The following is a 26568-nucleotide window of genomic DNA, read 5'->3' as shown; positions in this document are numbered from 1 at the left end:
CTCAAACCCATTGCCCCTGCCTGGGTTTTCCTCCCGTGGGGCTGCAGCCTTGAGTCACACCCAAAAAGCACACAGAAAGCAGCAGGAAAAGGGCAATGTCGCCTTCCGTCAGGGTTGGACTTGATGATCCTAAAAAGGCCTTTCCCAACCTGGTTGATCCCTCAAGTCCACTCCAATTCTGTAAGGCTCCCTGCCACGACGTACATGGCTAAAGCTGCTCTGCCTACTTTAATATGACCCATCCTAGCTAAAAGGGCTCCTTTATCTACAGTTAAACAGAAGCTGGAGCCACAGAGAACTAAGAGAAAAGTGGGGTTCTCTTCCTAAGGACAGCTGTGGTGTGAATTTACTGCTTGTGAAACATCCTGACTGGGCTGGCAGCCCCGGAGTGTAACAGTGTGTGGTGAGCAAAGTTATCTTACAGACAACAGCAGAAAAGGTTCTTTCCCTTCCCTCTCCACCCATGGGCCTAGTCCAGACAGATTTATACACCTACCAGTTCACCTCAAGCTCTCAGCACCTTCCAACCAGTCATTTCTATCATGTTCGACCCCACTAGACAGGAGGCTGGAGTGGAGTATTTGGTTCGTAATCTCAAATAATTGATAATGACTCCCTCCAAGTACCAGAGAACAGCTCTTTGATGGCCCATTCAAATTAGATACAAAGAAAATTATCAAAACGCTCTCTGAGAACTCAATGAGGCCACCAAAGCCCACTGGGTTGTTATCCAGGCATTGATGAGAGCTTCTGACACTCTCAACTGGGATAGAACAGATACCCTTCAGCACTGATCCAGTTGTTCTCAGCCTTCCCTTCCTCAGATTTTATCTACCCATACCAACATGGACTGATTCTGCCTGGGCATGCATGCTCCTTTCAGCCTCTGTAACACAAGGTAGGGAGGCAACCTTTTATCTCTTCAGTCTAATCCCAGAGGTAAAGCATCATTAGTGGACCTTCCTTTAGCTAACCAGAAGCACCTGTATTGCCACTGCTACTGCTTTGGACTTTGTGATAGGCTTCCAAGGACTGCAGAGGTAAGGAATCAGATGATTTTCAGGCTCTTACTACTGAGTTTCATCTGGTATGACATTTAACTGCTGTGACTCCTGGAGTCTGCTCCCTGATTGGCTTATATTTGGAATAGTATCCAGAAATTACTGTCTAATGTCCAGTCCCGCATATGTGGATACGTGGATGAAAATGAGTTTCCAGCTATCTGGAGAAAGAGCTCGTGACTTGCTTCCAAGAAGCTGGATTTCGAGTCCAAGAAAGCATTTTTGTAAAGCCAACCAATCACTGAAGGTTCAAGTAAATCGCACTTCCAAGAGCGAGCGGATGAGGAGCACAATCAAAAATGAAGGCACAATATCTCCTTCCAAATTCTACAGCAATATTCCTAGATATCACCGCAGGATCAGAGAAGAAGATCTTCCAGTAGTGGAGTCTTAAAATATCATTAAGAATCAATATCCAAATAGCTTTGATCAATGCCTTAGAAACATTCAGCAGCATTCCCTGATTCCACTCAAAGTCAGCAGTGAGCAGGGCCAGGGAAAGGTCCTTCCTGTGAAGCATGGCTCTAGGGGTCAAGAAAGGACACTGCAATGTAACGGGTTCCTTTGGTGGTTGGAAGACCTTCATGGTAGTGGGTCAGGCGTCCCGGATGCATAAGGGTCCACCCTTTTCGTGGAGCTCGAATGGAGCAATTGTAGCGCAGGAACCGGCAGCCTCCTCCCTGATGGAAACACAAGAGACACATCAGCTGGGTACATCAGCACGTCAGGGAAAGAGTCCCTGCCTCCTTCTTGGAAACCTTCAGAAAATCTGGGAAGGTACTTGGAGAATCTTCCATGTCCTGATGCATTCAAGAATCTTTTTACCCTAGACAGTTATTACTCAGCATCCTTAGTGTGAAGAAGCCAGATGTGGGTAAGAAAAGCGTTTCCAGCTGCCTGGACCACTCCAGAAGTTGTACTGCATTCTTGACACACTGGCACACACTTACCTCATAGTCTATCCCAACTTTGTTCAAAGCAATGTTAATGGTAAAGGTGGAAGCATCATGGTGGGGCACTAAAGAGGGCTGCTCGTCAGGTCTGTAGCGAACGACAAAGGCCAGCTCAAACTGAGTCTGTAGGAGGGAAGAACAAAGTGCACATCGGTTACAGGGCTACAATAGTCCATGGCTACTGAGTTGCAGAGTAGGGTGTGATAAAGTGCATCCTGCTGCTAGGAGAGAAAGGAAACAATAAGGGAGGAGAATGTCATTAGGAAATCATGTATTTCCTGATGCATCTACTTACATCATACTCAGGGTCAACTAGGAAATAGTATGCATACTGCCAAAGGATTCCAGCAGTCTTTTCAAAGTTGCAACTACAGGAAGTGCTGATCTGAGCACGAGTTTTGATGCTAAGGCACACATACCTTGGTATAGTATCCTGGGTACAGTTTCTCTGTGATGGGTGCAATATAGTCCAGAAGAAACTTATACCATTCTCTTTCAAAGCCAATCTGATTCATGTGTATGTCAATAGTTGGGACGTTCTCATATCCTCCTTGTATTCTGCTGTCCTGAAACAGAATCATGAAAATATCCGTAAGGATGGGAACCTTGGACTTCAGGAGAGAAAAGCACTTGTTTCTGGTAACTACGAGTAAGAAAGATTTTTATTGATCAGAAATTTCAGGATTAACAACTCATTTCAAGAAATAATTACAACCCAAGGTAAAAAAAAAAAATACCATCAGAAGGGCTGAACACTGTAACTTCAGAGGATGCTAAAGAGGACTCCGGAAAATTCATTCACATTTAAGAACAGGGGCAAAATCATAGAGCCCTATCAGGAACAAAATTGTTTTGCCTCCAGTTTCCTGGTTTAACTGTGAGATCTAAGAGCCTCCTACAGGAGGCACTGCTGCCATCCAATACACACGAACAATGGTGTGACCCAGAAATCAAAAAGCTCCTGCTTCTTCTTACCGTGTTGTCACCTGTGGACCACTGGCCATAATGTTCCATTTCTTCCACCAGCTCATCACAGGCAATGTCAGTGAATATGGGGAACCAGTAAACATCTGGGCAGGGCTGCAGAAAGTAGACAGGTGAGAATAGCAGAAAGAAGGACGTGCTTGAGGCAAAAGGAATAAAACTAAACTGACTGCAGATTGAGTCAGTTTAAATGGAAAGTAACTAAAATATTGAGGATAGAAATTTGTCTTCTGATATATGTGCTCCACTTCCACTTAAGAGAGCTGGATGTACTTCTAGAAGAATGATTTGGCTCTAAAAATACTTTCAAGGTCACGATTCGTCTGGATTTGAAAGACTATGAGGTTGTGCTGAACTGCTTATTCCTGACAGTAGTGACGACTGTCATTCTCAGGAATGTCTTCAGCATTGTCCTGATGCTAATCTCCCATTCTGATGGATAACAGTGATGTTTTCTTACCATTTCTACCAATTTCCCTTTCAGAGCTGCTGTGTAGTTTTCATGGATGTACTTTTCCCTCCAGTCCTGCAGTTAAAAGATAAGCAAACCAGTCATTTCTGTGGGGCCTGGTTAAAGAGGCAATGAAAGGCCAGGCACTAATGCAGCAATTATTTCACAGGCTTTGAAAATTCAGATGTTATGAATCACACAAACACGCTCTCTTTAACTTCTATGACTATTCTTCTCATCCCACCTGAGAGACATTGCTACTACAAAGCCTGGACCTTCCTTATTGGTGAAGCTGGTCACGAAATCTTCACATGCCACATTGCTAAGCCATGCTAAGCTGAGCATGCAGGTTCTCTTACCTCAGGATTGCTGAATATTTGCCAGAGGTCATTGTGGAGGTGAGTTGTCTGGTAATTCTCCAGGGACAGTATGTGCCCAAACTGATGTCGATTGGTCAGGTACATGAAGACTCCCTGCAGGATAAAGGGAAAGAATCAAGACCTCACATTTCTGTGAGCCACTGTGAAATATAAGCACTGGACAGCTCTCCAATGCTGACGGCTCAGCCCAAGCTGTTCATTTACCCATTCTTTCTCCTATGAGCCTTCAGTTTGATCTCCACCCTCGATAAGAGGAACTTTGAAAGGTTATAGGCAGTACTTCTGTACCTCTTGTCAGCCAGGCTTGGAGCACCTGCTGTGAGATTAGGTTCTTCCTTCTTACCCTGTCAAACCCATTTAGAACAGTCCTCAACAAGCCCAAGAACAAACCTGTTACCCACATTTACTGGTCCCTGGCTCTCTGTAGTTCCACAGCAAGACAGAAATCTCACACTATTCCAAGCCTGAAGAGTACTGAATAATGCCAGTTCACCCCGTCCCATGCCCCACAGAGCTGAATTCCTTGAAACTACTTAATCCTGTCACCTCCACTCTGGCATGCAGCTCTCTCCTGGCAGCCTCTCTCTCCTCAACTGACCTGATTCCGAACGTTGTGGCAGAAAGCCATGTCAGTATCCAGCTTGCCACTGTGGAAGAGATCTCCCTGGTCAAGCTCCGATCGCAGAACCTTGGCTTTAACCAGGTAAACGCTGCTGATGTAGGGAACGTTCCAAAGCCCACTGAAAACACATGGATAGAAGAGCAAGGCTTGAAATACCACTAAGACAGAAGCTGCTGGACTGGCCAAGATGGCAGGCAGCACTGCAGTGTCAGCCAGGCTTGCCTAAACGAGCCAACTCAGAACAGCAGGGAGAAACCATACCAGTAGGGATTATCATTCCAGGAAAAATCACTTATATTGCCCAGAGCTTTTAAGATGCACAAATGTTAGTCCACTGTGAAAGCAATTAATTGACATTGTGTGGTTTTGCTGGGACATAATTACTGGCTTGAAAATCTTCCCAGAGAGATCAACGTTTTTTTTCCAATAATTTAAACCAGTGAAGCAGCCAAAAATGCATAAGCTGATTTCCAGCATTTCTCACACCTATAATAGCCCAAAAAATAAAGAGAGGGGCCCTCAAAAATAGGAATGAGCCAACAATTGTGTTTTGTGAATATACCAGTCAAGGATCATGTGGTATTTTACGAAGACTATCTGACAAAGATTAAACAGCACTTCATGGGATTTTTAAGGATCACACTAACTATAGCTGACATGAGCAAGATGAAGTGATTTCAGCCAAGTCAGAACTCGCAAACCCTAACTCTGATCACAGGAAAATCTGCCTGAAGTACCTTACTGGCTCTACCCAGGAGAGAACAGAGAGCAACTTCCAAATGGGAGTAGAGAGTTCTTTTCCTTTCCTATACACAAAGATAGTTGTGCTCTCTGGTTCTTTGACATTACCTAGTTTGAGGAGGATGTGCTGCAGCGATGTAAGTTCCTCAAATGCAGCAATGTTTTACAACTGAGGAACTGCACCAGTAAGAAGCTCTCTTTGCATACTCACACTCTCCGCCTTTGAACAATATCCACGTAATCTTCTGAGCGGGCATAGTACCCATCAGGGCTCAGTGCTCCCCAGAAATTTGACCACAGCTTCTCATGACGGCTTACCAGTGGGGCAATCACCAGCCTGCGAGCACAAAAGGAATTGCAGGACAAGATGTTACCACAGGAAAAAAAAGGGAAAGATTTACAATCCACAGGACTGTAGCAGTCAGGGTCCCCCACACTTACAGAGCTGCTGCTTCTGTTAACTCTGTTGGAATAGAATCCCACATAAGAAAGGGCAAATACGGTCACAATCTCCTACTGCACCCTGCAGTAGGTCTTTTAGAATCTGATTTGTTCTAGCACCTATATAAAGACAAAACTAGAAATGATTTACACCCACTGCCTAAAATCCAGGGATTACGACTACTGTAGAAAAAGACTAAAGGAGAGGTTTTGTCTAATATTCTGACACAGTTCTCCTAGTGCTTTACATATCACAGTGATAAAAGAGCTCACTGTATTCCCCATGTGAAAGATGACCAGTAAGGATTGCTCAGACCAAAGAACCTACTTGTTCTGCTCAATCAGGATCCTTAGAGTTTCTGTGTTCTTCAGAACTATCTCAGCATCCAGGCTAAAGTAATAGTCACAGCCAGGATCCTTTCTGCACAAATCCCTACAGACAAAGAGCAAGAAGAGTCAGAATGGACATGGGGAATTAATGCCAAGAACATTGAAAGGAAAGGGTAACTGAGAGAAGAGAAGCATCCACTTGACAGTGATGATCCTCAGATGAAAGAGACTGCCTTAGTGTGGACACAGGCTGACTCTGCCAGCCATCACATACGGCTTCTTCACTTACATGCCCAAGTTACGTGCCTCAGCATTCTCCATCTCATCATCTGGCCCAATCACTTTGACAGCAAGATATTCTTTGCCATGCTCTTTAACAAAAGAGTCCACCTGCATCAAGTGATGTTGTTCCTATTCCAAAAGAAAAATAAGGAAAAAGATGGGCTCATACCAGGGTGCTCAGGCTCCTGTTCTCAAAAATGCCAAAGCAGACAAGCAACAGCTCTTCCCACTTCCACATCTTTACAGCTGGATGGAGCTATCTTATAGGTGCCACTGCAGATAAGTACTGGGATTCTGGTGTCCTCAACATAAAAAGGACATGGAACTGTTGGAACAAGTCCAGAGGAGGCCATGAAGTGGATCAGGGGACTGAAGCACCTCCCTTATGAAGACAGGCTGAGAAAGTTGGGGCTGTTCAGCCTGGAGAAGAGAAGGCTGCATGGAGACCTCAGAGCAGCCTTCCAGTATCTGAAACGGGCCTATGAGGATGCTGGGGAGGGACTCTTCATTTGGGACTGTAGTGATAGGACAAGGGGTAATGGGTTCAAACTGAAACAGGGGAAGTTTAGATTGGATATAAGGAGGAAGTTCTTTACTGTAAGGGTGGTGAGGCACTGGAATGGGTTGCCCAGGGAAGTTGTGAATGCTCCATCCCTGGCAGTGTTCAAGGCCAGGTTGGACAGAGCCTTGGGTGCCATGGTTTAGTGTGAGGTGTCCCTGCCCATGGCAGGGGGGGTTGTACTAGATGATCTTAAGGTCCTTTCCAACCCTAACTATTCTATGATTCTATGATTACAGAGTCTGGAAGTCTAGCTAAAGGTTGCAGAGGTACCTAGAGTACAGGAGCACATTTTCCCCACATTTGCTAAGACTCTTAGAAGCCAACTTTACTTACATGGTTGTGAATGAAGAGCTGGATTCGTTGCTTTGGGTAATGAAGGTTAAGAAGCCTCAGGAAAAACTGGGAAAGGAACGGAGTGGGCTGCTCGATGAAAATGCCAATCAGAATCATTGGTAATGCCTCATCCTACATTGATGGAAAGAGAAGTGCTGGCTCATGTACCACATCAGACACAGGAGATCCCATTGTAACTGTAAGACTTGAGAGCTTTGAATAGATATTAGCCTTACCTTAAACCCCGTGAGGCTTCGCAGACCTTCATCACACACAGTGCAGCCAGTCTCAAATGTCCATATTTGAGGAACATAGTTTCCCAGATAGTTGAGCTGCAGCTGCAAAAGGCAATTTACCATGTTAGACATTCCAGGAGAGGGGAGCTTCTTTGCATCCACCCCCATGTAAGATCATGTCTGATCAGAACTTCATTTACCCTTTCCTTGGACTAAAGAATCTGAAAAGCACGACAGCCTGAGGGGCTAATTACACACTAACCTTTGAACCAGACCCATCTTGTGCTACAGACCTGGACCACTTATTGTTTTTCAAACATAAATGTATAAAAGGAAAGTCAATATATGGGAAGACAGTGACCTGACACACTTGAGCCTAAAGGGTCGCTTTGCAACAAATATATACCAAATCCCTCAGGATATCCACTTACCTTGGTGGGTCCATTTCCATGAATCACCACAGGCAGAGTGTCATATAACAAGTTTCTTGCTCTCACTCGTGAGTTTTCAAACTTCAGAACCACCTCATCTAGAAAGGACATTGCCATCATGTTATCAGAGGAAGGCTTTTAGTGATAAATTGGCAGCAGGGTGCCTTGTTTCTACAGAATGACTGTTGAAGGATGAAAGCATGGACGTTTATAACCATGCACCAGTGGTTTAAGGGCTACAGACCACATCCAGAAAGGAGAAAAATGTTCAGAGTGATCCTGTGAAGTAACAGGAGGATGGCTGGGAAGTTGGACAGAAATCCAGCTTGCTGGACTGACACATATGCCTTATACTGGGCATTAGCAAAATCCACACTGATACAGTCTTTCAGCACGGACATTTACAAACTCTACAGTGAGGACCAGCTACTGATGGCCAGGGAGGACTCAGGCCCTTCCCACCTAAGCATTCTATGCATGTTATCTCTTTCTCACCCCTCAGAGAAGTCCACCCTCCTGGCAGAGATCATCCAAGACATCTCCCCAACACAACGACACAAAATCCATTGGAAAACAGACTAGCACAGAGCCAAATTCCAGTCTCTACATGAGTACAGGAGCTAAAAACTACTGTGCCATTAGAGTTTGTTACCTGACTGGAATTATGGTGGAATGGTGCATGACTATGAACTGAAAACAGGCAGCAGTGGCAGGAGAGTAAGTAAATCACTTTTACCAGGACTAGAAAAATGAATTAATCAGCAGGTCAGGTCAGCAAGTGCTCACAGGCAGTATCTGGCTGTGTCTCACTTTCTATGCCATTCCAGACAGAGCTCTGAAGCGGAAAGACAGGCAAGCCCCAGGCAGGGTTGTGTGTTATCACTTGCACTGAAAATCCCTCCCAGTTTTAATCCCCAAGGCTAATGCAATCTGACATGCTTGGAGATCCAAATGGTATGGAGGTGCAAGATGGAAAACCTGACCTGCATTCCCCCAAGTGAAGAGGCAATTGCAATAAGAACCTAGCTGGTCACAGTGGAATTGCAAATACATCCCAGAATTCTGGCAGAGGCTTTTTACTGAAGCTTATTCTGCAGAGACAGGAATTCCTGACATTTAATCCCTTCAGCCACAACTTTATTTCTGGTGTCAACATGCAGTTGCATTCCAAGGAGAAGTAAGATTCCTTCTTCCATCTCACCTAATGCTCCATTTAAGTTTTGGAAGATCCGACTTCTTTGGTCTAGACTGATGTTGATACTTTCCTTTAAAAGAATGAGATAAATAACCTGAATTAGAACACAAGTGGGCATCCATTCTTTACTTGCAAGAGATCCTATGCTGAGCAAAGATACATTGCATTCCCTTGATCATTTCCATACTCGGGCTCTGAAGCCTAAAACACTCCTGGCTAATCCTCATTTTCATTTCAATCTGGGAGAATTTGCCATTTTCTACATCAATTTAAACGTATCAGGCAAACCCATGCAAATAAATATTTTAGAGCTCTTGTGGGTGTGCCAATAATAATATGCAGCATATTAATGAAGTATCCTTGCAGGACAGTCATATAAACCCTACATATAACATGCAGGAATGCCAAGACAGCAAAACCATCTGCTGTGAAGACAGTTTCTCACCATCTATCCACAGGGCAAGTGTTACCCCAAGTGTTGCCCCAGGTACTGATGTCAAACCAGAACGCAGTAAGGACACAAGGCCAGCGTATGCAAACTTTGTTTTTACCCCTTGCTACAAGACACTCTGACTGGGTTTCTCTCAGACTAAAACTCAGCTCTGACTTAGCAGAGTTCAGTGCCCCTGCAGACATCTGTTAAGACTGATTACTTGAAAGGACAGCAGGGTGCTAACATCCACTGTCTGAATGCCAAGTCAGTGGAATTACTCAGCCTTTACGTAGCACAGGGCCAGAACTGCAGATGAGAACATCAAGGGAACTGTCCATGTCAAAATACCACGGGGCCATATTCAGATTAGGGGAAGCAGAAAGTGCAGCTGTTCTGAATTTACCAGCTTTGCAACTCCTTCCCTCATCAGTCTGAAAGCTATTTCCTATTTCTAATGTTTCCTCCTGACTTTACTTTTACAGTTTGACTTCTCAGTTCTCACACATTTGTGGTGTCCCTCAGGGACAGACTGTGCTGCGTCATGCAGAACTGGGCAGGGACAACAGAAGCAGAATCACCCTGTGGGCTGGATGATTTGGCCAGTGCAGCACACAGTGCTGAATGGCAATGCTGCTTTCAGGGTCCCTCCCAGGCTTCTGGATGATGTTACGTGGCATGCTACAAAGGCTGATGTAGATTTTGATGGCCAGGATCTGGAGGTGTTTTGCTGAAGGCAGTGCAGCCTTCTCTGTTCCAGAAGGGCTACCCACTGTGACACCTACGGTCCCCATCCTGTGCATCAACAGTGGCTAAAAGGCTGTGAACCTTTGTCCCTTCATCACCTCAAATCTACTCAGGCCTCACCTGACTCTTTACCTAAAAGCTACTTCAGTGCTAGGCTGGATATATCTAAGTCAGCACTATGCTCTGCAGGGAACAAGTCTGGGTTTCACATCCCCTGGGAGGAGGCTGGTTATTTCTGTCACACTCTACAGCTTTAAACATCAGCACATACAGATACTGGCATGAGTTTCCAGTAAAACATGTTTTAAGACATTTACCATCCCAGTCACATTTTAAGTTTAAAGATAAAACCTCTATTAACAGAACAAGGGGGTAGTGTCTAGAATGCAAATTTTCAGAAGGGAAACAACTGACTAGGCACACTACTGGCCTTTTCCATGTAAGGATGCCAGAGCAGTAACTAAGAGTCAGTATGTATGTCATTTACTTCTTTTACTGTCAACAGGGATACTGCACAGAGGATTAACAGCAAGGCTCCTCAGATAACTCCTCCTCATCCCAAAATCTAGTTACACCTACTCTTTTTTCTGGATCCAAGAAGATGTTTGTATAGAAGAGCTGGTCACTGTCATCGTCCTGTCCTTTCCACTCCTCCACAAGCTTCATCAGGTTTGGAGCATAACCTATGAAGCCTGTGGGAATAAGCAGGAAGAGGTGTTTCAACCCAAACAGCCATAAAAGGGAAGTACTCCTGTATACATATTCTTTCACACACTCTTCTCACTTCTTTCACACAAAGTCTCACTCCACTCTGTGTTGCTGCAGAGACACATGAACTTTCAGCAAAGGCGTGTACAGACTGCACTTCCCAACACGGACTGACACCAGAATCAAACCTGTCACCTTCACCACCAGCAAAGCTCAGATACCCCCACCCTGAATGACACATCTCACTGAAAAGGGAGAAGGGATAGGGAGCAGGTTCCTATCCTCTACAGGCAATTCATAACTACATAGGTTAAAGACAAGAGCATTGTTAATCTTTCCATTACAGCCAGATATGCACAGGACTTCAGTCTGCACCATCTTCTACACAGATGTTTTCCACACCTGGTCACTTGCTACTTCTCCCAAAGCCCTTCTAAAGGAATAAGAAGCTGAGAGCGGTTCTCAGCTGAAGGAATGCTCTGTGTCTTACCTCCAGAACCCAGGAAGCGCTTTCCATCTCGCACCTGAGGGTACTTGGCTTCCAGCTTTCTGTCAGGGTAGATGTAGTTTTCTGCTGAGAAGACCACCTTGCTCTTGGCTTGTTTGAACTTCTTCAGCAGTTCTGTGGGGCCCGAAGCAAAGAGTACATCATAGCTAAAGAGAGACAAGAAAGGGGCAGAAAGGAATGGAGTCAGAAAAACATGTCAGTGAGATAAGTTTCTAGAAACAGCTAATTCTTTAGGAATCCCTTTACTATAGCTCTGCCTCACAGTATTGCATTTTTTGTCATAATTATAGCTAATTAAAGTGCAATTTTATTCATAGAGTGGAAGATGATACTTTCCACTGCAGAAGATTCCAAACTAGCTTGGGGCAACTTATGCCCATTCTTATTTTCACAGAGTTTTCACTGATGATAAAAACAAACCTTCCAAGCTGATCTCTTCTTGCTTTTCCCCCTTTTAGAACCGTGAAGCCCTGGTGCCTTCCCTGTGTGTAACAACCTATGGGGAGAAGAATTGCTCTGCCATTTCTTTCTAGATTAAAGAAAGCCACAGGTGTTTTTACATCTCCTAGCATCCTGCCACTCTCCACTGAGCTCCCTGCAAATCTTCAGGAGGAACCTATGCTGGATGCCAAATCACTGGATGTTGCTCTCCAGCTGCTGTCTCTGGTTAGAACTGACTAATTCCCAGACAATGCTCCCAGAATGAGACTTGCATTTTCTGCAAGAGGATCCGCATACTTTAAACTCATTTTGGTGAATGAAAAAGTTACTCATTCCAGAGATTAATCATCCCAACTTCTCTAAACACACGTAGATATTCAGACCTGCAAAAGACATCTCCCTGCCATGGGAGCTAGAAACAGATACACAGATCCCAGCCCTCCCTGTTGCTGGGCATATGAAAAGACACTGAGACTCCAAACTGTCCTTTTCCCTCTTCACATTTCTCTGGCAGACTAACTCTTGGCTCCCAGGATTGTGTTGCAGCCTGCCTTACCTTATAAAACAAATAGTTCTGGTAAGAAAGGCCTGCCTGGATTCACAGAAATTGTTTGTTCTTTCTTTGCAGACAAAGGCAGCCAAATTCCACCACGGCACAAACAGGTATAATGCTATCAACTCTATGCCAGAGTTGGAATCAGCCTATTCTGATCAGACTTTCCCAGCTGCCACGGATGCAGCTCTCAGCAACTCTCAGGCAACTGCAGAGAATTCAGGGGGGAAAAAATGCAGAGGTCTGGGCACACCTTCCAAAAGCAATTTACTTCACAGTAAATTTCTTCTGAGTAAGAACCTGTCTAAACAGCCTTAGGATTCAGTTCAGGGCAAATACTTTCCAGCCCATTACCTCTCTATGAAAAGGATGATCAAGTCTTCCTTATCCACATACTGCTTCAAAGCTGACTTCAAGAGACGGACCTTCTGCCCACCTCCTGCTGGCTTCTTGTCATCTCCACCCTTCCACTCCTCATCCAGCCCCAGCACCTAAAGAATGACAAGCACAGGGTCTACCAAACAGGTCGTTTTCCCAGCAAGACACAGGGAAGAACCAGAACCCACAAAGTGACTAATCCTGACAACTCCCAGTGCAGATCCCAACAAAAAGCCTTCCAGAATCAGAAGAGATGAACCAGGTATATTCACTAGCCTTTGGACCCTTCTCTGGGATGGACAGAGTAACATGTAGCACAGTAACAAAGTGCTCTCAGCAGCAGGGACAGAAGCACAAACTGTACTGTGTGTTTTGGCACTGCAATGGAAAAGTGCCACAGGGCTCCCTTGAGCAGGAGTTATGGATCTCACTCAGGATAGAATAAAAGACTGGGCAGAAATGCCCCAGTCACAGTACTTTGTGGCTTCTATTTAACCACTTTGTGGCCAAGTCTTATTCATTCCACACTTCAAAATTCCCTCTGACCAACCACCAAGGCTGATGCCATCACCTGGACTTTGTAGTTGAAGAATTGGGCTGATCTTCTGAAACGCTGGAATCCCTCGGTCTGCTTGGTGGCAACAGTAAGAACCAGCAGGTTTTCTGCACATAGGAGAAAGCACAAGAGACACATTCAACTTGTTTTCACAACCAGCTGTTTTGTACCTGATGAAGAGGCTTTACTATCAATACTGAGCCAAAGTAGGGATCAATAATCTTAGAGGTACTTGACAGATGTGACAAAGGGAAGTCAAAATCCAACCACTGAGAAGCAAAGTGACTTTCCCAGTACATTCTTTATGTTGATCATGAATCCAGCAATAGAATCCAGGAGTCTCAACCTTTGCACAAAGAGTCACTGCTGTTGAAGGACAGACACAGGTTACATCTGTTCCATATGACATTGGCAGATGTTCACTTGAAATCAGGAAAGAGGCGTAGCCAAGCTGTAGAGCTCCCATATCCTGCTGAGAAGCAAACACATTGCTTACACCTCACCTGATTACCTCTATACTGTACAATATTAAACAATATTAAGCACTGTAGGTGTTCTCACTGCCCAAAGCCTCAACCTCAGGAAGAAAACCAGATTCAAATCCTACTTATCTGCTGCCTGGACTTTCTTGCAAGCAACCCAAAGATTCCCAGAAGGAAAAAAGAAAGAATGGATGTAGCCAATGTTTTATTGGAGGAACTGCAACAGGGGACAGAATGTGGCAAAGATGCTTTTAGATTTCAGTGTTTGATTGAAGAACCCAAAGCTAACTGCAGCACAAGCAAGACTGTTCCTTTGCAGCAGAGATTAGAATTTGGTCCTGGGTATAAAATGAGAGATTATGTAGAGATACAATTTCATTGCCGGAGTTATGAGCTAGAAAAAGAAAATACAATGTACTAAGTGTTTTTTTTCTCTGCTATTGAGAGCTACAATTCTCTTCTGTCACACAGAGTATGAAGAATTAAACCTGAAGGTAAAATACAGACATACTACAAAATGCCCATTTGGAAGTACCCATTTAGTGCAATTGGCTCCCTGTTCCCCACAGAGATGCTCTTTTGTCACTCAGCATTGACTGAGTGTAGGGAAGACCAAAATTAGCTAAATGTTCTTACTCCCTCTCCATGGCTGTTCCACTTTTCTGCTGCATTCCTGAGGTGTTTTCCAGACCTTTTTCCTACATACACAAATGTGAATTTAATGTGAATTTAATCCTACCATAACTTCCATCCACATGAACTTGCTTTTCATTTCCAGTTCCTGAAAAATGACAGCACTAAATCCTGAAGTTCTCTTTCAGAAGTCTCTCTATAGTACCACTGGAATATGTTGTTTATGTGGAAGCTCTGATTTATTCATTGTAATGATTAAATGCTAAACGTCATCTTAACAGTTTTGCTTAAGTAGAAAATTGTATAGGCTCTGGCAACAGTGCCTAAATGCAAACCTTGGCCATCTGATTTTAACATCAGAAAATACCTGGAAAATTGACAGTACATTTTCTTGGCTTAAGCAGACTTCTTTTGGAACAATGATTTTTTTTCAATGGATGCACCAGATGCATCTTCCTAGTGTACCCAAATTGATATTCTGCCTGACAAGGACAAGGGGTAACAGGTTCAAATTCAGCAGGGCAGATTTAGATTGTATATAAGGAAGAAATTCTTTCCTGTTAGGGAAGTGAGGCACTGGAATGGGTTGCCCAGGGAGGTTGTGAATGCTCCATTATTGGCAGTGTTCAAGGCCAGGTTGGATGAGGCCTTGGGTGCCATGGTTTAGTGTGAGGTGTCCCTGCCCATGGCAGGGGGGTTGGAACTGGATGATCTTAAGGTCCTTTCCAACCCAAACCATTCTATGATTCTATGAATCTATCTTAGAGAGGAAGGATCTAGATAGACCTGGCAAAGGCAGCAAAAATGAAAAATAAGTGTAAGACTCCAAGTTAGGAAGAAAGAGGATATTCCCAAGGAAATTCCTAAAATCCATCACCTGCATCAGAAAAAGAGAGGAGATTAGGAACAGTCAACAGACGGTCAGCTACAGGTGTATTTTGTTAGACACTTACACAGAGAAAGGATAAATGAAAGAATATGAATCCTGCAGTTTTTAAAGGCAGACTCTCAGAGGTATGAAGCGCATTCACAGTGCAGCTCCTCCAGCACACTCCAGTTCCTTGCGTCCTGTCCAGTCAGAGGGTGTAAACAAATAAGTAACATATATATATCCTCAGGGAATATGTTAAAGCCATTAAAGTTTCTAGCCATAGAGCAGCATGCACAAAACCATGACAGCTCTATTAGATAGCTCAGAGCTCATGGTTTCTGAGAAGCTGAAGCTCATACTGCCAACAAAAAGGGGGGCAAATATGGACTTGCTGGAAAGGAATGCATCTGTCTAGGTATCAAATTCTAGTAGCTGAAAAGAGAGGAGAAGGCATATGATAATGACAAAAGAAGGCAAGAAAGAAAAAGAGCCTGACTATACAATTATTTCAGCCTGAATCCTCAGACACCTCAAATTAAATAGGTCCCTAACTCACTTTCATACCACCACCCCAAGTTAGCAAACAACTGTTTATGATATGACTGCCAGGAGTCTGTGGGAGGAGAGGTGAGAGCTAAAGGCTCACATGGATGAACAGGAAGCGGTGTCCTGTTTCGAAGACAGTTTTAGTGCGCAGCATGTAAACTCACTGGAGCATGAAAAGCCAGCACAGAGACAAGGATCCCCCTCAGCAGAATTCCAAGTTACAGATTCCCTTTTCATTACTGGTCTGGGGGGGTAGGACTCCAAGACATATTAAGCTCAGTTTCTGTTTTGAGAAATCTCTGCAGTAGTGAGAGCTTTCCATCCCAAGAGACATTCCTTCAGTCCAGTACTAGAAGCTCAAGTTGAGCTATGCTGCCTCCACTCCTCCTTTAACCCTTTTTTCTCTTTCTCAAAGATGTTGCTGAACACTGGTAGAGCTGACAAGTATTTGAGAGGCAGAGCAGTAAAGCCTTTTAGTTACAGTATCAGAGTCAGGCATTTTAAAACTTCCAAAAGCACTTTTATGCCTCCCTGTTACTTCTCAGACGTAGAAATGGTTTTGTTAAGCTGGGCCTCCTGGGCCCAGAGACTCCTTGGGCTGACAATTAGAAGTCGTAGAACTGGCAAGGCTGCAGAATAGAAACACAGTGTGGGTAACAAAGCAAACATTGGACTAGGAAGCAGGGGAGCTGGGCTGTACTGCTAGCTCTGCTATGCAAAGAGAAGCCAATCTTGCTATCCCTCTGTAGAACGATAATCTTTTCCATCTGTAGAATGATAATAGAGGGCATTTATCACTTTTGTGAGGGGTTTTGAGTACTATAGATGAAAGGGATCCTGTAGGGACAGAGCACTGGAACAGGGACTCCAATATCAGTATCAGAGTTTTTATAGGAAGTGAAAATCTGTGACAAAATGAGCACAGTAACGGAAGATTTTAGAGTTACTTAATCCTGCTCTGACTCTACAGGGAAATCACAGCTGCATTTTAGGACAAGGAATGAATTTATCCCTAGGCTGTGCTTTGGGAAACTGTGCCACTTCCTGTTCAGAGTCCAAGAAAATACCATTAATACAGGGATCAAGTAGAAAAAATGCTGCATAATTTAGTAGTGGACAATATCATCTCTGTATTAAATTCGCATTTACTGAAGGTTGGGTTTTTTTAAGAGTCAGTTAAGATTCAGTTATGCTCAGAGCTTTTGCAGAGATCTAAAAGAACATACGAGAGAGAATATCATCATTCTCACATTACTCTGGGGAAGCTGAGGTACAGAAAAGGTAAGGCATTTCTTCTTTAAGCCATGCCAGAAACCAGTTAATTCCAAATCCCTCTTCCTAACCAACAGGTCTCATGCTCTTTTCCCAGCACCCAGGTTTTTATCTCTAGTTTGCTATAAAGCCTCACTAAAAACATGGAAGACTCGGGGTGTGTAAGGAAAGCAGGATAGCACAGAGAGGTTAATTTCTTACTTGTATCTGTTTAATAGATATCCTAAATACTGAAATGGTTTTGTTTTACTTAAGCCACTATAGTTAAAGAACTCCTCTTCCAACACCCCCCAGATACACATTAACTGTATTATTATTAGATAATATATATATAACAAAGGTAACTATACCTGAATCACATATTGTGAAGGGAAATATTCTAGGTAACAAGATGAAATCTCCTTTTAATTGTCACTTCTCTAATGAAGACAGAGATAATGATCCAAACTTCTTGGCAGAGCAACAGCACATGAACCTTTGTCAGCCTGGCTGACATCCTGCAGCTGCCCTAATCCTCCACTGTTCCCCTAGCTACTCTTCAGAGCATCTACCCACTGTTTATATGGAGATAGACTTCTGCGTTATTTTAGGAGCATCCTGGATCCCAGGTCACCGTGTGGCCAGACCAGGATCAAATGCTCTCTGTTACCCAATTCTTGAACTGTGGAAGTTCAACAGCAGAAAGGCTGACCCAAGTGGGATGCAGCCCAGGGGACTGCAAAGTACTTTACTGGGATGAGACGGTGTCCAAGGCTGCTCTCACACAACCCGGTGCTGCGAGTAACTGAGGCGCTAAAGAAGCATGTGCAGAAGGCGCCCACGCCGTGCCCTGCCTCAGAACCCGGCAGCAGCTCCAGATGCCACTCAGAGGCTCAGACCCGGCGGCGGACGCTCTTTCTCAGGCACTGCCTCCGAGCTGGACCGGGGCGCAGAGGCCGGTGCTGGCACCCGAGCTGCCGGCCCCCACCCTCGGCCCCGGAGCGAACCCCCCCTTACCTTCCTGCGGAGAGGCATCGCCGCCCCCCGCTCCGAGCAGCGCCAGCACCATCCAAAGCAGCAGCACCGCCGGAGGCCCCATGGAGCCGAATTCCCGCCCGGATTCCAGCCCGGGAGCCGGTACCGACCGGAGGCGCTGCCTGCGGGACGCACCGGGCACAAGGCAGCTCTAGAAAGCTCCGGGGCTGCTGAGCTTGTGCCACGCACCAGACCCGCCCGGCGGGGACGGGCGGAGGAAGCGGGAGGCGGGGGCTCCTCCTCCCGGGAAAGGCGGGGAAGCGGCAGGGGCCGAGCCGGGAGAGAGAAGCTCCAGGGCTTGTGCGGAGGATCCGGTTCCTTCTGCAGGGACGCGAAGTTCGTGAGGGTTGATCCCGGCGCTGCAGCAACTTTACCCTGGGTCAGGATCCAGCCTTGCTGCCGGCGGGCACCGGCCGTGGGTGCGCGGAGGAGGAAAGCAGCATTGTTAGCATGATTCTGTGATGAAGCAAACGGAGCCTGTGTAGGAGGAAGGGGGTCACTTTCTGGCCAGCTGCAATTAGTGCCGCAGCTGGTTGACACGATCAGCTGTGAAAAAAGGCAAACCAGCTAAACGGCTTATGTGCAGCTCTGGAATCTGATTAAACACTTTCTTGCCAGCTGTTATCTCTCCTCATGTACTTCCCTGGCAAACGCAAAACCTGCTCTGGTCTTTCCCATACTAACTGGCCATGCAGATGTCTTTAAGGCTTACAATTACCTGTGCTGGGTTTTCTTGCTCTAGCCCTGCTCACTTAGCCATGCATCTTTTCCTAGTTTATTCTGGCTAACTTTGAGAATAGGCAAAATAAACCATCATAAAATTACACACACACCAAAAAAATGGCTTTAGGGTCAGTGAATCTGCAGAACACCAGATGAGGAGCTACCACTGACACACACCTCAGCTGAGGCCTTGAGCAACATGTTATTTCTACTGGAGCAAACACCTGAAAGCAACAGTGCCATTTTGTTAGGCACTGTGTGTAATTAAACCAAACTTTGCTTCCATTACTGAAAGCAACATTCAGAGATTACTTATGTTGTCTCTTGTAAGGTGTGAACAATATTTGCTTGTCTGCAAAGACCTCTAGAATAACAGAGTCTGTATAAACGCCACAGTGCTCTGTGAGACATCACGCAGATGGAAAGCAATGCTCTGGTGTAATGCTGAAGCCATTATTGTGTCCTCAGCCATGCCTGAGCTCAGGCCATGCAGCACACACCACAACAGGAAGGTGTGAAAGGAGCAGCACTGGGGAATTTAGCAGAGGCATGGAAAAGGACTTGTGTTGGGCAATGGTGTGGCAGATGCACTGAGCTAACTATTACCTGGTAATAGTAATACCATTACTGTTGTTTTGTTCACTGAGAAAATTCTTGAGTGTATTCAAACCACTTTTGTTTCCATTCCCTTGTCCAAAGCAGGGATTCCCTCATAATTACCAGGCAAACAGAATAGTCCTCATGATCCAACAATGCACTACAGGCAATAATCCAAGGAAATATCGGTTCTCCCTAAGACAATGATAAAGGAAACTTCCTTTTCCAAAGCTGCCATTCTCCCTAAAGAAAAAAGAGATTTAATTAAGATTCCTCCAGCACTTTGCAGGCCCGGACAAAGCCCCTGCTCAACACTTTAAGCCAGGAGCCCCATCAAAAGTGTTCAGCCCCTCAAATCCCAGGCTGGCTTCTGCAACTCAATCTAGAATTGTAAAAATGGCAAGTTTCTCATTTTAATGAAGTTAAATGTCTCCATTCTAAAACGAAAGGGGGTTTTGCACACCAAAAATCATGAATGCATCGTTTATACCGCTGCACTCGGCCCATCCCTATGTGACAGCTCTGTTTGCGTTCTGCAGCCACACCAAGCCAGCAAGCCCATTTTCTTCCCGTTTCTATGTTTGTACTGCTTTGTGCTCTCCAGCTGGAATTGGCTGCCTGTCTTTTTAAGCAGAGGCAGCTGCCAGTGCAGATGTTCCAATGAGTACGTGCAACACGTGCTCCAAGCAAAGCAGCAACTTCCTCAGAACCGGAAAGGATCAGAGCTCGGCTTTGAACACAGCCTCGGCACACACGAGACCTTCTGAAAGCACTCCAGCCCTCCCGAACCGTGCAAGGCATGGGGTCTGACCCAGTGTTCTTACAGATGCTCACAGCTTCCAGTGCCCCCTCACACATCAAACAGCCCATTTGCAGGAATTAGTTCAGAAGGTTCCTCCTCTGAGCCCCTGCACTCAGCTGGTTCACTGGCTCTGGTCACACTTCGTTGGAACTCACTGTGTTTCTCTATGGCCTGCTCCTGTCTGTTGAGAGCTGCACTGGGGAACCAAGCTCCTCGCTGCGCACGTCCCCGTCACATCATCAACTTCTGTTTACTGCGCAGCGGAATGAGGTTGGATGGAATACAACTTGCCTTCCCACACGGGGCCCTGCTGTGATCGCGGGAGTAAATCGCCACTGGAATTACAGACAGCGCCGGGCAGTGGGCCCAGAACCATGGGAGGGGGCTCGGAGCCATGGGAGGGGGCTCGGAGCCACGGGAGGGGGCTCGGAGCCATGGGAGGAGCCCCGGGAGGGGGTACGGAGCCATGGGAAGGGGTACGGAGCCATGGGAAGGGGTACGGAGCTATGAGAGGGGGTACGGAGCTATGGGAAGGGGTACGGAACTATGGGAAGGGGTACGGAGCTATGGGAAGGGGTACGGAGCTATGGGAAGGAGTACGGAGCCATGGGAAGGGGTACGGAGCTATGAGAAGGGGTACGGAGCCATGGGAAGGGGTACGGAGCTATGGGAAGGAGTACGGAGCTATGAGAGGGGGTACGGAGCTATGGGAAGGGGTACGGAGCTATGGGAAGGGGTACGGAGCTATGAGAGGGGGTACGGAGCCATGGGAAGGGGTACGGAGCTATGCGATGAGTCCCGGCTCCGCGGCGTCGAGGCGGGCCAGGGCCTTCTGCCAAGCGCCTTCTGAGGGGGCGGTGCGACGGCTCTGTCGCAAAGCGCCGCAAACCGCGGCGGATCTGCCGTACGGCGCGGCGGCGATGGCGGCGTGAGGGTCTCCGCGCCGCGGCGGGATCGGGGCCGGGGAGTGGCGGCGGGGGTAACACCGAGGCCGCGGGCCGGGGCCCCCGCTTCGCCCCGCCGCCGCCCATGTGGCTGCAGCAGCGGCTGAAGGGGCTGCCGGGGCTGCTCTCCAGCAGCTGGGCGCGGCGGCTGCTGCTGCTCCTGGCGCTGCTGCTCGTCGCCTACTGGTACCTGGGCGCGGCGCGGGCGCGGCGGGGCGCAGGGCGGGGGGCCGAGCCCCGCGGTGCCGCCGCTCTCTGCCTGCAGGCGGCCACGGGCTCCTGGCGGGCGCAAGCCGAGCGCGGCGATGCGCTGCCGCTGCCGGAGGAGGCGGTGGGGGAGGACGGGCCGGGGCCGGGTCTGGCGCTGGCGGGTAACGGCTTCCTGCTGCTGGACGTGGCCGCCGGCCGCCTCTGGGTGTCGGCGGCTGGGTCCGGCGGCGGCCCGGCGCTCGCCACCGAGTATCCGGCGCTGGTGCGGCTGAGGGCGCTGGGGGGCCGCGGCGAAGCGCGGGCGGCGCTGGCGGCGCTGCGGGACGGCGCCGTGCGGCGGGTGCGGTGCGTCCAGACAGGGCCCGGGGCGGGCGCCGGGGACTGCGTGACCGTGCGGGAGGAGGTGGTGGCCCACCGGAGCCGGCCGCACCTCTACCTGCAGCGCATCCGCATTGCCAACCCCACCGAGAGGGTGGCTGCCTTCGAGGCCTCGGCCCCGGCTTCTGCCCCGTCGCTGGGCAGCCGCTTCGCCACCAGCCTGGAGAAGGCGGAGGAGCGGCAGTTCCTGCTCTCTTCCGGTCGCCTGCTGCTGCCCGGGAGCCCCAAGGTGGTGCTTATGGTGGTGGCTGCCAAGAAGCTCGTGAGCCGGGTGCAGGTTGCACCCAAATCCCACTTTGATGAAACCGTGCTCTCGGTGGTGTACACCTCAGAGCCCATCGAGGTCTCCAGGCTGGAGGAGACCTTCAGCAAGCTGAGGGAGTCGGCCAAGAAAGAGATGCTGGAGGTGATGCAGATGGGGGTGGAAGATCTTTTCCAGGAGCACCAACAGACCTGGTCTGACCTGTTTATTTCAGGTAAGGAAAGTGATACTTAACTTACTTAGAGGTTGCTTTAGACGGCAGCTGAAAGCTCAGAGAAAGCTGGTTACTGTATGGTCTCCAGAGGCTCTGCTCTTCCTGACAGGTTTCTCTTGATGCAAGTTGTGGGATAATAAAATAGCACTCCTAATTTGGAACCCATACTTTACAGAAGACATTCCCTACATCATAAAGAAAGTTAGAGAAGAACATTTCTAATCCTAACTTGGATGTGCTGGCTTTCACATCTTCAGGAACTTTACTGATGTGCCCAGAATGCTGGTTGGAAACAGTGGCAGTATAAAAGACAGATTTGTTCATTGAAATTAAGGAGTGTCCTACAAGGATGCTTTATATTAAGATTGTAGTGGCCTTGCATAACGGAATAGCTGCCCAACTAACGTAGGACTTGCTGGTTTATAGCTAGCTAGTATGAAGATAGATGTTCCTTTGATGGGTCATTCTTGCAGAGTTACGGTGACAGCTCCATAAGGCATCTGTTTATCAAACTGCCTTTGCCTTTAGTGAGAGCTTGGCTTTCAAACTCCAAGCAGCAGAGAAAGCATCTTAGGAAAATAAAAGGAAATGTTTCACTTCAGTGTTTCGTAGACAAAGGTTTCTTAGACATTAGGGACTGTAGTGATAGGACAAGGGGTAACGGGTTCAAATTTGAACAGGGGAAGTTTTGATTGGATATAAGGAGGAAGTTCTTTACTGTAAGGGTGGTGAGGCACTGGAATGGGTTGCCCAGGGGAGTTGTGAATGCTCCATCCCTGGTGGTGTTCAAGGCCGTGTTAAACAGAGCCTTGGGTGCCATGGTTTAGTGTGAAGTGTCCCTGCCCATGGCAGGGGGGTTGGAACTGGATGAGCTTAAGGTCCTTTCCAACCCAAACCATTCTATGATTATAAAGAACCCCTGTGTGTTGAGCAAGGTGCACGTTTGATTTTCTTTTTCTCCTAGTTAATGTCATACTCATGTGTGATCCTCTGACTTGTGGCTGTTTTCTTTTACTACAGGGGTTGAAATGAGAAAGATCACAGATGCGCATACACCATCCAGTGAGACTGTTAACATGACCCTCTACTACGTGCTGTCGAGCATGCCAGCTCCTCTGCTGGATCCACTCATCAGTGGTGAGGACAGAGAGAAAATGGAAGCCAGCTTGAACTATGCTGACCACTGCTTCAGTGGCCACGCGACCATGCACGCAGAGAACCTGTGGCCAGCAAAGCTGACCAGCGTCACCCAGGTCTTGCAGCTCTCAGACCTGTGGAAGCTCACTCTCCAGAAACGAGGATGCAAGGGTCTCGTGGCAGCTGGTGTCCATGGACTTATGCAGGGAATGGTGCTTAGTTTTGGGGGTCTGCAGTTCACAGAAAACCATCTTCAGTTTCAGGCTGACCCCGATGTACTTCATAACAGCTATTCCTTACGTGGGATCCATTACAATAAGGACTTCATTAATCTAGCTGTTCTGTTGGATGCTGAAGGAAAGCCCTTCTTGCACGTGTCTGTGAAATTCCAGGACAAGCCAGTGAAACTGTATGCGTGTGAGGCAGGCTGTATGAATGAGCCTGTGGAGCTGACCTCAGAGGCACGAGGCCACACGTTCCCCGTTATGGTGACTCAACCCATCACACCACTGCTTTATATATCAACAGATCTGATCCACTTGCAGGACCTGAGACACACACTCCATCTAAAAGCTATTCTGGCTCATGAGGAACACATGGCCAAGCAATACCCAGGCTTACCCTTCCTTTTCTGGTTCAGTGTGGCCTCCTTAATCACATTGTTTCACTTGTTTCTGTTCAAACTCATCTACAACGAATATTGCGGGCCAGGAGCCAAGCCACTCTTCAGGAGTAAGGTATAAGGCTGCTGCTTTTGGCTGCTGTCCACTGAGTGTTGTCCACCTGATTTTCTGTCAGCTGTGCCTAGGGAGGTTCTGTCTTGGACTGTGAGGATTTTCAATCTCTATTGCAACAAGTGATCTGTGACCTCTTCTTGCAAGAAGTAAGATTAGGGCAGGGATTAGAGCGGTAGAGCTCACAAACATTAGAAAAGAGATCTCCACTGTCCTTCTTAAACATTTGTAAGGCTGCAGATCAAGACAGACACAGCTTTTTTTGTCCTTTTTCCATACATCAGTGTGGGACATTGCTTGTTTTTAAGCCAACAGTTGCAGCTGTGTCATGAGATGATGTTTCTTGTTATGCAGTACAGGAGTGCTTGCAAGAGAGCTGCTATACTTGTCTTTACTACTGTGTGGGAGACGTGCAGGCTTTTCTGCCTGGTTTGAATGTGTGAAGTGTCATACAAGAGCACAGACACAAGCTGGTGCTCTTGGGTGAAAGTGCTGACTTGTTGGGACTCCTGGTAAATGTTCCCAGATTCACAGACACTGTGAAGTCCGCCATCAAACCGCATTTACCACCATCATTTTGGGAAGGTGCTGAGTTAGCATTTCTCCCATTCAGATGAAATACGTAGCTGTGTTAAGAAGAGTACTGAGTGCTTTTTAGTGTGAGTTTGAGGTTCTGACTTGAAGCTCTACTGTATCTCCTTTTGGTGTAAAGAATTGGAAATTCTTGGTTTGAGTTGCCTTAGAAAACTTAGTTGCTAGTAAAAACTTAGCACAGAATAGACAATAGATGGTGAATTCTGCTCCAAAAAAAATTAACTAGAGCTGTCAGAGAAAAAGTCTTGCTTTAGATTGCCCTGGTTTTTCCAAATTCTAAAAGCAGATTCAGTTTTGATAGCTAAAGTTGGACAGAAGGTACTGAACTAAACTTGACCATCGGTACGTAAAGGGGTGTTTTAATGTGAGCTGGCTCCTCTCAGCTAACTGGCTTATTAATGTTGAACCCTGGAGATCAGGCCAGACTCCAGGCATGTCTGAACACGTATCACCCATTGAAAGACTGAGAAAGGAAGAGGCTTGTGGCTAGACAAACCTAGGAAGAGGTAGGGTAGGTATGTATATCAAGTACAACTGCATTTATAAGCCTGTGATCGTGATCAAAACCTTAATGCAAGAGGAAGAAGTGGTCAGGAAGTAATTCCAGTTACTGTGTATTCAGCTGTGCCCTGCCATGCATCCCAAAATGTGTCCTTGAATTGATGTCTTTTTTTCACTGCTGTCTATCTGGTTGCCTTTGTCATACACAGACTTGCCTTCTGCCTTTACAAAGTGACTTGTTAACCATTACTGCAGGTAACTGTCCCTGACACTGTTCTCTGAAAGGCCGGGAAGCTTCTCAGCTACACACCAGGGCTGATGTAACACCTCTTCCCTCTCGACACTGCTTTGCCGTGCACAGCACACACGGCTGTTGCCTCGTCTGAACTGGACCGTCTTAAAACAAAGATGATGTAGATCTTGATTCCAGAAGCAGGGGTGAAGGGGAAGGCTTCAGCTGAAGCTCAGCTCTCTGCAGCAGTAAGCAAGATGAATGGGGTGGTCAAATGAGACCCTGTTCATTAATTGAATGGGAACATCCCAGTGTCCAAGTGAACTTAGTCCTGCTTTCCGCCTCCATTTGCACAGACACTTGACAGTTTTGCAGCTGAGAACAAGGACCTTTTGAAAGCAACAATCCCTTTGTGCCTTGTTAAGGGAGGAACCTGAGACTTGGAAGGTGTGGTTATTCAAGAGTTTATCCCAGAAGCTTGTGTAACAGATGTTTCTTTTTCCTTGTAAGCTTTTTCCGTTCCCCAAGAGAAATGCATTTGGTGAAAATACTTGAAGATGCACTGAGTCCTTTGATCTTTTGATTTTGTTTCTTAATTTTACAGGAAAATAAAGAGTGATGATTCCCTTCACAGAGTTAACAACTAGAAAACTTCAGTGCAACTTCCTTTCTGGTATCCATTTCTTAACTTATTGCTGGGGAGGTGGGAGGATGTTAATAAAATCCACTTCAGTAACAAGTCAGTCAACTGAACTGTAGATATCCAAGTGCTGGTAACAGGTTTTTCAGCCTTTTTGACTGTAGAGTGCAAAACCAATTGAATGAAATTGTTTTCTGGCTTTACACTTTGAAATCCTGATCTGCAGGTTTCCTGTTCTAAGCATACTGAGGCTTTGTGCATTGGTTTGTTTTGGCTGCGGGGAGGGGGGACACCGCATCCCACTTTCTACTGATTTAAAGGTCTTTTGGTTTTAAAATACCAAAGCTGTTGTTTCTAAATAAAGATCTGTCAGTCTAATCTGATCACTGAACTGTGGTTGGGTTTTCTTTTTGGTTGGTTTGTTGTTGTTGGGGTATTTTTCCAGTCTCTGTTCCCTTC

At 46.6% G+C, this 26568-nt stretch overlaps 2 protein-coding genes across 2 annotated transcripts; one reads left to right on the top strand and one right to left on the bottom strand.

The window, feature by feature from the left end:
- Nucleotides 1-794: 794 nt before the first annotated feature.
- On the bottom strand, nucleotides 795-18558 carry PLOD1 (procollagen-lysine,2-oxoglutarate 5-dioxygenase 1). The gene is made up of 19 exons (XM_062605207.1): nucleotides 18124-18558; nucleotides 13339-13430; nucleotides 12744-12880; nucleotides 11378-11541; nucleotides 10759-10871; nucleotides 9009-9072; nucleotides 7808-7905; nucleotides 7377-7478; nucleotides 7141-7272; nucleotides 6253-6374; nucleotides 5962-6066; nucleotides 5404-5529; nucleotides 4428-4569; nucleotides 3809-3922; nucleotides 3459-3524; nucleotides 2990-3094; nucleotides 2434-2580; nucleotides 2012-2137; nucleotides 795-1741 (listed from the first exon to the last, which is right to left on the bottom strand). The coding sequence occupies exons 1-19, from the start codon at nucleotides 18203-18205 to the stop codon at nucleotides 1586-1588; spliced, it is 2193 nt and encodes a 730-aa protein (XP_062461191.1). The 5' UTR covers nucleotides 18206-18558; the 3' UTR covers nucleotides 795-1585.
- A 2611-nt stretch (nucleotides 18559-21169) lies between these two features.
- KIAA2013 (KIAA2013 ortholog) lies at nucleotides 21170-26500 on the top strand. Its single transcript, XM_062605177.1, has 2 exons — nucleotides 21170-22271; nucleotides 23292-26500. Exons 1-2 carry the CDS (start codon nucleotides 21293-21295, stop codon nucleotides 24149-24151), a joined length of 1839 nt encoding a protein of 612 aa, XP_062461161.1. The 5' UTR covers nucleotides 21170-21292; the 3' UTR covers nucleotides 24152-26500.
- The last annotated feature ends 68 nt before the right edge of the window (nucleotides 26501-26568 follow it).

Source organism: Pezoporus occidentalis, unplaced genomic scaffold (genome assembly GCF_034315485.1).
Source record: "Pezoporus occidentalis ecotype Australia unplaced genomic scaffold, CSIRO_AGI_Poc_V1 ctg119, whole genome shotgun sequence".
Classification (NCBI taxonomy): domain Eukaryota; kingdom Metazoa; phylum Chordata; class Aves; order Psittaciformes; family Psittacidae; genus Pezoporus; species Pezoporus occidentalis.
This window is presented reverse-complemented; position numbering and strand designations above follow the sequence as displayed.